The sequence below is a fragment of the Cryptotermes secundus genome, unplaced genomic scaffold (genome assembly GCF_002891405.2).
Source record: "Cryptotermes secundus unplaced genomic scaffold, Csec_1.0 scaffold221, whole genome shotgun sequence".
Classification (NCBI taxonomy): domain Eukaryota; kingdom Metazoa; phylum Arthropoda; class Insecta; order Blattodea; family Kalotermitidae; genus Cryptotermes; species Cryptotermes secundus.
In genome coordinates, this window is record NW_019722428.1 from 96,778 (window position 1) to 111,093 (window position 14,316).

Below are 14,316 nucleotides of genomic sequence, written 5' to 3' on the forward strand. Positions count from 1 at the left end.
GGCCGCCGCCGACTTCATTGCATGTTCTGCACCGCCTGGCTATTTTATGCTGAACCCTTTGAAAGATTCCCGGCATTTAATTTCCCGGATGGTTCCAGCTGCTACTGCAATTCTTGCCACAAGATCACGTTGTGTCTCCACTGGAGTCCCGTACACCAGGCTTTCCATGTACACCCACAGAGGGAAATCCAGTGAAGTCAAGTCAGAGGAGCGAAGGGGCCAGGTTATTGGGCCTCCATGTCCGAGCCATCTGTTGCCAAAATTTCATCCAAATACTGACGGACGACATTAATGCAGTGTACCTGGGCGCCATCATACTGGAACCACATTTCACGAGGGACTTCCAGAGGCATCAATTCCAGCAGCTCGGTAAGGTCTCTAGGAGAAATGTTATGTAAATGTCACCAGTAGGCCACAGAGGTAAGAGGTGAGGGCGTTCTGCTTCACATTTCAGAGACCCTAGCGCGTAAACAAAGCGTTTTCGGACATGGCTGTCTTAACAAAATATGATCAGATTGAACTCATCTATCTACCACAGAGCGTTGTAACATATATTTATTTACATTCTGTATAGTATATATATGAAGGAAGCAACTGATTTTTATATGGAATTTTAAAGGCAACTGGATTTAAATATGTAAAGTGCTATGATGCAAGAAAATATTTTATAATTCTACTCCGCCATGGATTAGGGGCCAGGGACTATCTTCTACTATTGTCTATGCTAGGCGCAAGCGACGCCTGTTCACTTTTTGAGTGTTTGCTACGAACAGTACTCGGGCTTACTGGAAGAATTCATCGGCCGGAGTCTTCCAGAGAGTCGAGTGATTTTGCGTACTGTTGCCCATTTCATCCAGTTTGGTGCCAATCTGCAAAGAACCAACACAAGTCGTATTAACTGGACTGCTCTTAATGCAACACCAAGATGACCTGCACGGGACTGAAAGCTTAAAGAGTGAGGTAGGAGCAGTGGTTAGCTTTCTTCTTCCGGAAGCTAAATACTGGACAACCCTTTGAAATATGTTGCCATCACTTCTACTGGCAGCATTCCCAAATATTAGTTCATAATCAGCCTAAGATTTGCCGTTAGATAATACCTAAGTTCATTATTGGTATTATAGCTTCAAGAAACTACGAAACTAGCATCTAGGTTACGTAATCTCAGTACCTTCTTAAGAATTACACTAATCCGGAAAAATGGATTCCTGTGAACCAAATAGAACAGCGGTTGCATTCGGTTACGTACCCAGCAATGATCACGACCGTGTAACAGCCCATCGTGCCTAAAATTCTTCTCAAATGTCTACATTCTCTCCGGGCTAATATTTCAAGCTTTCATTAAAATAGCCCACGAAATCCTCAATCCAAACATTTAATTATGTTACATTTCATGGTCATTGGATTTTTTTCAATTGAACTAATCCTTCCGGCCGCACTAGGCCCTGGGTTCGACTCAGCTTCTAACAGAAATGAGTACCAGGAATTAATTAAATAATTTTCCTGGGGAGCGAAGCGCTGCCGGCGCGTAAGGCTGACAACCTTACCGCCATCTTTGAGCCGATTGTCAAGGTATTGTCTCACAACCCTACGGGCCTTCACGGCCTGTTACAGGGATAGCTTTACTTACTTTTTACATTTCATGGTTATCCTGTCAAGCTACTCTACATTGTCATCTCAGACAGAATCATCAGGCAACCCAAGATCCGACCAATCACGAACGTGTTGAATTACCTTCAAGCATTTATCAGTGTTCCACTCGTGGTCACAGTCTTCCCAAGGAAGTCTGGATCTCAGGGACATAACCAGGAAGTATATCGGGTAGGAGATGATCACATTGTAGTACACGGTGCAGATGACGTTCACAATCAAGATGGCGAATCCAGTGCCTGGCAAAAAAAGAAACACATCGTGACATCCAAGCTATGTAAATTGTTCGTAGGGCTAAGTCGATGCTTATCCAATGCTGAAATGATAAATGGAGTGTTACTTCATTACACTTAACGCCCTGTAATTATTCAGCTCTTTGGCACTGGGATAATGTTACCCTTACAACCTCAAGAAATGACGTCAACCTGACACGATTATAAGTAGTGTCTCTATCAGACATACACCACTTTTATCGTGTAATTGATTTCGCTGAAATTTTGTACTGTACCTCTGCATTAAGAGTTGCCCGGTGACTATAATTTCGGTCCAAATTTAATAAAACACATGAACAAATGGTTTATGTTTATCTCGCTTTCGCTTGCCCTCATGCTTTACGAGTACGTTCAGAATTTCTAAACATATTTCAATGAAACAAGATTTTGAGTATAGAATATTAAGCTTTTCCGGAAGGGGCTAATTAACTCTGTTCAATATACTTTTAATTCCAGCTTCACAGGGAAGTTAAAATACATTTTTAAAAACGCTTAACGTGCAGAATTTTGGTGTGTGGTATGAAATACGAGTACAAAGGAACCGGGATAGCGTAGTCGGTTTAGCTACTGGCTAAGGGCTGGATAACCAAGGGGTAGGAGTTCGAGTCCAGGTACTGTCAAGAATTTTCTCTTCTCCACGTTGCTGAGACCGGCTCTGGGTTCCACCTAACCTCCTATACAATGGGTAGGGGGGGGGGGCCCTTTCCCCAGGGGTAAAGCGGCCGGGGCGTGAAGCTGACCACTCACCTCCATCTAGTACCGAGGTCAAGAAAATGTGGATCTATATGTCCACTCCTCAATACTCCTTCAAGGCGTAGTGCTTAATTAGTGTAGTTAGTTAGTTAGATACGAAACACAATCTAAACGCTTTATTTCAAACATATTATTACTGTAAACGCTATATAAAGGAAAATAATTTCTAGCTGATTCAACATAAGAAAGTTCTTTCTTTTATCTGAAATACATGAACATCAAGATTATTGAGGCATGCAAATTTACGAAGGACTCACTAGGAGTTTATGTATATTGTATTTCCCAGTCTCCACTGTTTCGCTTTTAACTTAAGTCCTGTGACACACCACAAGCACAATATCCTTACCTTTGAAAAGGGGGCATATCCTGAAGAGCGTAACGCAGCTGGTACTGGCAAACTGACCCAGTGTAGTCTCCATGAAGAACAGGGGAATGCCACACAGTGCCAGTATCAGCAGGTATGGCACCAGAAACGCCCCTGGGAATAGAACGAAATGTCTACTGTACTGAGTAAACTCGCGTAACCTAACCCTGAATAGCTATAGAAGTAGCGCATTATAGCTGAGGAGGTTTTAAAGGTAAAGGTATAGGAATTTATTATGTTAATTACTTATAGAAAATTAGGGCCGTGCCGTAACTCAGGCTGTTAGTCGCCGGTTTCCCACCACGGTGGCCCGGGTTCGAGCCCAGGCCTGGTCTTGTGGGATTTATGGTGGACAAAATGGCACTGGGACAGGTTTTCTCCGAATACTTCAATTTCCCTTGCCAATTTTCATTCCACGGATATGCTCCACACTCATCATCTACCACCCGATGCTGGTACAATAGGTCAATTAGTGACCGACGTAACAAGTGGAGTCGGTCTCATCTTACCCCAGAAACTAACTACAGAAAATTATGTAAAAAAGAGTCGTGAAGGTCGTATTGTTACATCCTGTACCCAGGTGACGCGAAATTTGTAAAATTTGTGTAGAATCGAACAAAAGTCAATGTGATGTAGTGAATAGAGATGTTCCTGGACAACTTGTCGCCGAGAAGTATGATTTGCGCAACACAAGATAAATACGTTACTCTTCGTGGAAGACGACAAGAGCGTCGTTTTGTACGACGTAGTCGACCGGGTAATATTTGATATGAACTACATAGGGCACTTGATTATAATGTAGAATGTCCGAAAACCTTAGGCAAAGCGTGAAATATTTATTGTTCCTTGCACTGAATAAGAACTCAGGAACAAACCTAATGGTATGGAATTAAAGCAAGCCTAAGCTAAACTAAGTTAACCTAACCGAGGGTAACCAAACAAAAAAAAAAAACTATGAGCTCACTGGATTTTGAAATTGACCTAATCCTCGCAGCCGCACTATGGCCCTGGTGACGACTCAGCCTCTAACAGAAATGAGTATCAGGAATCTTCCTGGAGGGGTAAAGAGCGGCTGGCGCGCTAAGGCTGACAAATTTACAGCCATCTTTGTGCCGATTACCTGGAAAATATGAGAGCCTCGACGTCTGACATTCTATGGGCCTCCACACCCTGTTACAGAGATAGCTTTATTTTTTGTTTATATCTTATTGGATGATATAGGTATGTAAATCACGTATGTGTGTTTCATTGGCGTTTGTCTTCTACGTATTAACATATTTTATAAATCAGTCTAAGCATTCTACAGGGTAACAAGGATTTATATAGATTGCCTGGACAAAGTAGCCTGTAAAAGAAATAATCAGAAGCAACAGACTTCACACTTTGCGTAAAACTGTCATGCAGCCTATAAAATGACGGAATTTCAGGTTTTATTTAAAACAAATATGGCACAAAGAAAATGATACTGTGCGGCCTAAACCGTCAGCAAAATGTCAAAGGGAAGAATATCGAAGAACATAAAAGCAACAATGTAAAATGGCAAAATAAATTCGGGAAACTAGTTTATACCTTTTCGTTGTACGGAAATAAATATATACACAACAATTCTGTCATTCTTGTAGCCCAGAGTTGTATAGTCCACCCAGTATGGGAAAATCATAAAAATAAAAAAAACTTGAAAACAGCTAAATGAACAGAAATTATTATACTGCGTTAACAAAATAGCTAAGTCCAGAATTATAATCGGGTATTAATAGCACCCCCCTCCTTGGTGTCTCCACCTTATCGTGGTGAGGGGGTTTGAGTATGCCAAGGACCCTGAGAGCTATACCAGCGGTAGCGTAGCTACTGGCAGGGCTACTGTTGTACTGCGATGTGGAAAGCAAATGGAAAAACTACCACATTATCACTTTTCCTGGATAGTCTCTTTCCAAAAACAGAAGATCGCATTAAGTGGAGAAACTGTTTTGGAAGAGACTGTGGACCTGTCGCCTGACAGATTACTGATGATGATGATGATGATGATGATGATGATGATTAGCACAGACTCAGCGTCTTCTCCTGTTATGTTTTTGAGACGCATTCTCCCCATTACTAAATCATTTCCAGCCATTAGCTTTTTCAGTTAAATTACACGTCTTTTTTTTTCTTTGGCACTACAGCCCCCAGTGGGCCTAGGCCTACCTCCATGAACTTCTCCATTCACTTCTGTTTTTCTAGATCTTACACATTCGGTAGGACTCCTTGGGCGAGTGATCAGCTCTTCGCAAGGCCTCTACCTGTAGACAAACACAGAAAATCGCACACAAACATCCATGCCCTGAGTGGGATTCGAACCCACGATCCCGTCTTCCGAACGAACGAAGACAGTGCACGCCTTAGACCACTCGGCTACCGTGACCGGCATAAATTACACATCTATAGAACTTAATATACCGCTTTGCAGAGCATAACGATACACAGACCAGACTACAGCAATGTGATCTCATGTTCAAGGCACAAGTTACGACTATTAAGATGAATTATATCTGCCAACCCTGCTTAAGCGTGTCGTCCTGAGAAGAATTCTAAAAGCTTCGAAACGAGAACAACACTTTGGCTTCTAAGAAAATTTCACTTCTCTCAATAAAGGAACCATCTATGGTCTGAACGACTCCAATTTGGTTTTCGGCAGTACCAGGGATTTCTAAGTTCACCATTTTCGTGCTCACCTCGCAGCGAACCAGGGCTCTTTGTAGATAAAGAGGCCAGAACATGAAGCTGACCACTAGTCCCATCTAGTACTGAGGTTTGATTGTGTGGCGCTGTGCATCCACTCACGCGAAACGTGGTGCTAGAAGCTCTGTTTTATGCTTGTTATACTGCAGCCTGATAACCTGGGTTCTTACCTCCGCCGTTTCTGTAGCACAGGTAGGGGAAACGCCACACGTTTCCTATGCCAATAGCGTAGCCCAGGCAAGAGAGGATGAACTCTGTCTTGCTGCCCCAATTCCCACGCTCCGAGTCATCCTTCCATTTGTCTTCTAGAGTGCTCTGGCTATTGCCGGGAGGTACTCTTCCCTAGAACATGGTGTGAAGACCAACAGTGGCTCTCGATTTTGCAGGAAAGAAAGGTAGAAGGGACTTTGTAGTGAAATAGCCTTCCGACCAAGAGACGAGCTTCTTGAATCAGTGCGTTATTCAGTCGCTTAAAAACGAAACGCTTTCGGATATCGAATAATCTATCGTATTCGTGATTCTGTTGCCATATTATTGTTTTCAAAGCCCTCATGGCAACTGTCGTGGTCTATGTGACTTTTCCTATGATCCTCAAGTGCACAAGTAGTTCACGCTCTTTCCCTGTGCACGTACCAGCATTTGGTTACAATATTGAACCTAATAGAATGCAAGACTTATGACAGTTATAAACTGATTGCTTGACTGATTCAATTAACACTGTCTGATTAGTTGACAAGTTGAGGAATTAAATGCCTAACTAAGTAACAAATTTGTAATATTTTAACTGAATACTTCGAAACTAAGGGCAATATTTTTTTGCCTTTGCTTTTCAACTAGCTTCAGAAAGAAGGATTAAGGAACTCGAAAGTACTGGAAATAAATGGGGCAAATAGCTTGTTGTTTATGTCGATGGCTTCAATTTATTGGCCTGAAGCAAATGTCAAAAATGGAACTACAAGAGCTGTGTTAGATGCTAGTAAGGAGTTTGGTCAGAAGTCAAAGCAGTTTCAGTAGACATTAATTTCCATTTTAAGGATTCAGAATGCTCCTACAAGCATAATCAGACATATAGACATATAGACGTCTGTGTCTCATATAGACGGATGCATGAAAAGTAAATCTTAGTTCTGTAAGCTGGAAACTGCGTTTTGAAACTCCGCAGTTTCTTGTGAATGTGAAATTTTGTTCTTATTGCAAATCATGGGAGTTTCTAGTCATGACCCATCAGCTTATGATTTTGATGAATTCGTAATTTATAAACACTTGCCAGGAGCTTCATTTTGTGTGGGTTGAATGATTTTTTCTAGGTATAAATGTTAGCACCGATAACAATGTTGGAACCAGTGATATACTCTGTATGATTTGAGGATTTCGCGGCGCCACACGCCAGAAGATGGCATTCTTCAACTGATATACCAGTATACGAGAAGAACATCTTCAATCCCGAGAAAGCAGTTGAAATAGATTACAGCAAGGTGAATTTGCAGTTACTTCAGGACGGACATTGCGACTGTGAGATCACTATTATATAAAAATTACCTTCAGCAACTCTGTGAATTCCGCTGTGGACATCCTGCACTCATGGACGGCACTGTGACACTGGGCCCGTGTCCGCGGGTAGACCTCATGTGTGAGTAGACTCTAATTATGCTAATGTGATTGGCACTGGAGTTCGGGAAACAAGGTTCGACAAGTGCGACTGACCATGATCGTGGAAACCGTGAAGGCAGATCGGAATTTTCTGAGGTTTAGAACACACTCTGTGACTAACTCCATGGCAGAAGATGGAGCATCCTGTGCGGATGACAGCTATTATCCTTTAGACGACGTGCGTGGATTGAAGGTACATAGGGCTGGTCGTGTTTAGAACCGTAGCGTAGTTGGTTGAGGCACTATGCGCGGGTTCAAGTCCCAATGAGGTCATTGGAATTCTTTTTCAATTTACCTAATCCTTCCAGCCGCACTATGGCCTTGGGGTCGACTCAGCCTCTAACAGAAATGAGTACCAGGAATCTTCCTGGGGGGTAAAGGGCGGAAGGCGCGTAGGACTGACAACCTTACCGCCATCTGTGAGCCGATTGTATAGATAATGTGGGACCCTCAACGTCTCACAACCCTATGGGCCTCCACGACCTCTTACAGGGATAACTTTACTTTTACTTTTTTAGAACCGCTAGAACGTTTGTCATTAAATTCTATATAAAAATGTTACGAGAAATTGTTAAACTTTTTCAATTTTCTTTTAGATAGAACATGTTTAAAGACCCGTAGACTTACATGCGTTTGTGAGCATATATCGCTAATTATTCAGAGTCGGGGAAAGCATTTTGGACGTAGCAGCAGCAGAAATGAAACACGTATTTCATATGCAATGTATTTGCTGCCTAAGTCTTTTGGTTTTCGAGGTAATTAAGCAGACGTAAAGTTATGAGTATGTTTTCCAATTTTCATAACCAATGATTGACCAAGGCCTCCAGAATATGATTTTAAAAGTAAGAAAAGTAAATTTGTCCTTGTACTTAACTAATTTACTTTACGCCATGAAGGCTTATGGGGGCGTGGATATATATTGACCCATGTTTTCCCGATCTCGGCATTAGTTGGAGGTGCGTGGTCAGCTTCACGCCCCGGCCGCTATCCTTACACACCTAGAATGTTATTATGAGACCTAAACCAAAATAAATCATGTAAGAATTGAGGTCTTCATGGCGGTAACTATGCAGAATGCCGTCTTCTGGGATGTGGTGCCGTGTACATATTATTTTATCCGATGTTTCGGAGAAACGTATCACCTCCATCTTCAGATTAAGAAATCCGTGAAAGATGAAGCAGCGTGAGCAGGTCTGCAGCCACCTGCTCACGCTGGTTCATCGTTCGCGAATTTCTTATACCCTGAAGATGGAGGCGATACGTTCCTCCGAAACGTCGGTTGACACAATATCTACACGGCATTCTTCAAATTGAATCAGTTTAGACGGCACAAAATCTCATTCTTATAACTTTCCATTCAGAGGGAGCCACAATGCATAGTGTGATCTCATTTCTTCTTAATTTTAACACTCCATAAATAGGAGTATGATTTAGATCGTTAGTGGGGGCATGCATTAGTGATGAAGTATTAATTTGCTCTCATTAGAACAACAGAGTAGCCAATCATTTCTATAAAATATTCCACGCATGTATTTAACACAGGACAAATATGATGAGCAGTGACGTGTCAGATCTGTATTCTGAGGCAGTCCACGTCAAACATGAATCAGAGTATTTGCCAACCTGAAGTTCATGTAAAAGCCGGGACAGGCAGATCGATCAAAGAATTTAAAATTGATTCACACTGATGCCATAAGTGATGTTTCTGCGTCATCAGAACCACGTTTATGATAACGGGACGACATTAGCATCAAGAGCTGACAGACCGGACAGACAAAGAGTCTAGGAATGGCTAACGCACCTACTTAGGGAGGGTCCCGCGTTGGACTGTTAGACAGCAGGTCACTTATCCTGTTCACGCTTTCGTAGTTTTCCTCAGTTCATCCAGTAACCGCATTTGTGGTCTAGTGGTCAGAGTTCCTGGCTACAGATCCAGAGGTTTCGGGTTCGATTCCCGGTGCTACCGGATATTCTGTGAATCAGTGGGTCTGGAACGGGGTCCACTCAGCCTCGTGGCGATAATTGAGGAGCTACTTGAATTGAAAGTAGCGGCTCCGCTCTAGAAAACCGAGATTAACGGCCGTGGGAATTCGTTGCGCTGACCACGCGATACACTCTATCCTCAAAAGTTGGCACTAACTTCGCCGACAAGCGGCGGTCGCCCGGTCGGTATAGTTCGCTTGCGGAGTACAAGCCACGGAGTTTAGTTTAGTTTTAGTTCATCCACACAAATTCTGGGGAAGCGTAATTAACTGCAGAAGGAATGAGTATTTTTGAATACGTCACGATCCTTTCATCCTGTTTCAAGTTAAACAATATTTGCAGTTGATAGGATTTCTTTAATTAATAATAATAATAATCTGCAGGGACTGAGCTCGTCAGCTCGTGCCATTCTCAAACACGAAGCAGCTTTGAGATTTACGGATACCTCTATTTTACCTGAGCACGATACCAGCCTATGCAAAAACCCTTATCTCGGAGAAGCAATGTTTTGTTCAGGGTGACCTTCCCTTAAACAGGTTTCCTATCATGGCTACCGAGCCCTGTCTACTCGCCACTTAACCCTGGGAAGTAGCCCTTACTAGATGTTACTCACACAACCATCTGAATAGGCACTAAGCTGGTAAGTTTTTGAGCAATAAAATGCTTTATTTTTGGAATTTTAATGAGAGACTTATGGATATGGTTGGAACAGGATGCAGGCATGTCTGTAAATGCCCTCGAGGTCATGACAGCAACGATAAGAAGCAGAGGAATAAGACGTCTACTGACATAACAATCACATTAAGCAACAATGTCCAAGAACATAAGAGGAAAATATGCAAGTTTGGCACAAGAAATTACAGAATATCAACAGTATAAGAACTGATAACAAAGCCAAATATAATATCCGGAATTAAAATAATCGCATGAACCTTCATATTGATAGACAAAGTGCCTCTGGTCATAAAAATATGTTTTCATGTACCCAAGACAATAAACTGAAAATTACACGCCCGTGTCGAAGCGTTACATCACGAAATGGACGCATGTGTCTGAGCACTTAAGGACGTTTTACTTCCAGTGCACACTTGATACAATGAAAACGAACAATGGTCTTGAAGGGGAAATCACGACATTGCAGATTTATTAGCCACAAGGACGATTCGGCGGCTGTTTACACTTTGCAAGCTCACCACGTTATGCAATCGTTCTCTTGTCCACGCCCGCAGGTAATTTCCACTCTGCACACGCAGTCACTAAAAGGAGATCCACAATAAGAAAGCACTCAATTAAAACTTTTATTATTAATGCGGATTATACACATAACTCAGATGCAAGAAATTCATTCAGAAAAATTTATCATATTTACGGCGACTCGCTACATATGTCGGTCTAAGTTTCTAAAGATATCAGGACGTTTCATGAAACTGATACAGTAAAGAGGTAAAGTTGCTCAAAGAATTAAGCATTACGCTATGAAGGCGTGTGGGGGAGTGGATGTACAGATCCACATTTTCTTGCCCTTGGTACTAGCTGGAAGTGAGTGGTCAGCTTCATGCCCCTGCCGCTTTACTCTCGAGGAAAGAGTTAAACAACAAAAACCTTTAAGACTGTAACGGGAAAAGGATACATCGCCTTAGGCATTTAAACTGTTTATAGACCTACCGCTGGAGCCGGGATAAGTTAGTCAATACAGTCACTAATCTAAGGGTTGAATGGCGAGGGTTCGACTCCTGACAAAGCCATGGGTTTTTCTCTTCACCATAGCCCCCCGAGAGCGGCTCTGGGGCATACCCAGTCTCCCATTCACTGTGTACCAGGGGCTCTTTTCCCAGGGGTAAAGCAGCCTCGTTGTGGAGCTGAGCGCTCACCTCCATCTAGTGCCGGGGTTCCATATATATCTTCATGGCATACAGCTTAATTACATAACTACGCACAAGTACGTGTAATGAACTGTACTCACTCACTGAGCTGAGCCCTTCTTGAGAAGCCGCAATTGTGGAGCTGCTGAAGAAATCCCAGCATTTCATGGAATCCGAAGGCTCATTATCGTGCTAGCAAGGGCCATCCACTGGTCCCCATCCTGAGAGCTCAATCCAATCCATACCATCCCATCCTATCTCTCTAAGATACATTTTAATATTGTCCATCCGCCTACGCCTTGGTCTTCCCGGTGGTCTATTTCCTTCTAGCTTTCCCACCATTATCCTATAAGCATTCCTCCTCTCCTCCATTCGTCCTACATGCCATACCAATCTCATCCTCCTTGACTTGATCATTCTAACTATATTTGGAGAAGAGTTCAAGTTATGAAGGTCCACTTAATGCAGTTTTCCTTACCACTCAAGCCACTTCAAACCTCTTGAACCTAAATATTCTCCTTAACATTTTATTCTCAAACATCCTAAGTCTGTGTTCCTCCCTTAATGTTCGAAACAAAGTTTCACACCCGTACAGAACAGCAGGCAAAATTGTTCTTCTATAATTTTTACGGTTTTAGACAGCAGACGAGAAGGAAAAAGGTTCTGAACTGAATGGTAGCAAGCGTTACCGGAGTTCAGTCTCCTCTCAATTTCCTTCTGAATCAGGTTTCCATTTGTTATAGTCGTTCCCAAATATCTGAACTGTGACATATTTTCCCAACATCTGTTAGCTGTCTTTATGTCATGATTTTTTCCTACAGTTGGTGACGAGACAGCAACATATACTTTTTTTTTATTGCTAGTGGGGTGGGACTAAGCCCCTTGTACTGTGGTCAATTCTGGCCTATTGTACCAGCCCCAGATGATAGGTGAGGATGATTATGGAGCAATTGGTGGAATGAAGATTGGAAGGGGAAACCGAAATACTCGGAGAAAACCTGTCCCAGAGCCACTTTGTCCACCAAAAATCCCACTTGACCAGACCCGGGCTCGAACCCGGGCCGCCGCGGTGGGAAGCCAGCGACTAACCGCTTGAGATGTGGCGCAGACATGGCATAGTCTAAGGCAAATTTGAAAAACCGTGACGATAAAGCGTCTCCTTGTTTTAGACTATTCTGGATAGGAAACTTATCAGACAACTGTTTACCTATACGGACTTCACCATACGTTCCGTTTGAACACTTGTTAATCAGACTGAACTATATAATAAAAACATTATGTTAATAACAAAGAGGAAAACATATGTTTGTAGTTTAGTTAACGCCGCTGTCAATAGTTTAGGCGGATCGCAGTGGCCGCACAGTCTAATGCATGAACCGTCTTCTCCCGTTCGAACGCTGGGATCGTGGTTTCGAATCCCACTCCAGGCATGGACGTCTGTGTGCGTTTATTTTCTTCCTGTGTAGGTAGAGTCTTTGCTACTGGCTGATCTCTCGTCCAGGGAGTCCTACCGACTATGCATAGATTAAGAAACTGATAAAGCTGCCAAGGTCCATAAGGACTGTAGATCCATAGATAGATAGATAGATAGATAGATAAATAGATAGATAGATAGATGGTCAACATTTCAGGATGTCTATTTCCGAATGATTAGATGACTAGAATATTAGGTTGGAAAGGATGGAGAATTTAGCTCTCTTGGTCTAATTTAACGAAATATCCGGACAGTTGCCTTGCAGATACTGAGGAAAACTACGAAAACTCTTAGTCAGAATAGTGGGGTGTGCCGGCAGAGACATGAAAGGGACAGTTTAGGAATACAAAACATACTCGTATGTTTCATCGCTTCAGCCAATTTGATTGGTCATATTCATGTAGAAGCTACAGACTGTATATGAACATGGTTTATCACAACACATCGCGTACTTAGAATAATACACTGCAGTGCAGTCACTGCAGTGACAAGATCACGCCACCCGACGGCGCACGTTTATCAGCGCCAATGGCTCATTCTGCTATCGGCAGTTACAGCAGCAATCTGCGAGGAATGTTGGGCTCGGTCAGCGGTGTTGAGAAGTTTCCTCCTTGATTGAACGCCCTGTATAACCACACGACAAAAGAAGGGAAAACCTATGATTCTGTCTGGAAGCCGTACCTGCTCTTAGCGTTGCGCACCGGGACCATGATCACAGCTTCCTGCTTCCGCTATTCCACTAGGTGTGGTTAGTGCATAGGCATTTATATACACAGCACAGAACTTGAAGCAGCCGCCCGGTAAAATATTAGTTTTTAGTCAACTTTCCCCATTTTGGAAGATTAAGATCACCATGCTATCTGTGCGCCGATGTGTCTGCGTTATCCTACCTTTCAACTTTTGATTGCCTGAACCAGTCTTTATGAAACCTGGCATGTATATCACGGCACCTAAGCCCGTCTCAACCGTATACTTCACAAATCCCTGCCATCTATCTGTGTGTGTTTGTGTATGCCCTTATCGCTGTTAAGCGACAATTCGTTAAAAACGTTACCGCAGCAATGAATATACACGCAACAAGAGAATTGTTGGACGCATCGCTCCCAGAACTTGTTTTAATCGCTGCCCTATTATTACAGGTGCGCACGCAGCCAGCAGCTTTACAGTACCAGGTGAGTTATGCCGTGTCATGGAGACGGCTGAGAAACACTGTGAATCTTCATATGCAGGTTCCTACATGTTCCGGTCAACCGCACACTTACCTCCACAGCTCGGCCGATTTCCTTCATTTTCATGACGTCACTGAACCACTGTGCCCCACAGCTCTTCTATTGGCTACAGGTTGCAGAATGGCAGAAGTGAATCAAATCTACCGCACGCCTCAGAGACACAGAACGGGCGGGGGTGTTCAAGCCATTCAATTGCTATAACAATCTATGGAGCCTGGTTCACAAGGAGCCGCGGACTTTCGTAGGAATTACTGCCCAGTTCTCTGGTATCTGAACCCGAAGTTCAACACAGCCCTTCACAGGACACAATTCTAAGTCATCTTCATCCACCTCTAGCCCTTACAGTCTGTTTCCCTAATACCCA

The 14,316-nt window shown here is 42.9% G+C and overlaps 1 protein-coding gene across 4 annotated transcripts in view; it reads right to left on the minus strand.

Annotated features, from left to right (window-relative positions):
- LOC111861322 (sodium-dependent proline transporter) overlaps positions 1-14,065 on the minus strand; it is a 31,125-nt gene extending 17,060 nt beyond the window's left edge. For 2 of the 4 annotated variants that reach the window (XM_033750274.1, XM_023845782.2), the window contains exons 1-5: positions 13,986-14,065; positions 5,925-6,096; positions 3,019-3,150; positions 1,732-1,886; positions 787-869 (exon numbers count right to left, since the gene is read on the minus strand). In XM_033750274.1, the coding sequence (XP_033606165.1) occupies positions 787-869; positions 1,732-1,886; positions 3,019-3,150; positions 5,925-6,096; positions 13,986-14,018 (575 nt within the window). In that variant the 5' untranslated portion in view covers positions 14,019-14,065. Of the gene's footprint in view, positions 1-786; positions 870-1,731; positions 1,887-3,018; positions 3,151-5,924; positions 6,097-7,293; positions 7,388-13,985 lie in introns of those variants that run through there. The other 2 variants (XM_023845783.2, XM_023845784.2) reach the window with 2 other exon arrangements.
- Between the last annotated feature and the right edge of the window lie 251 nt (positions 14,066-14,316).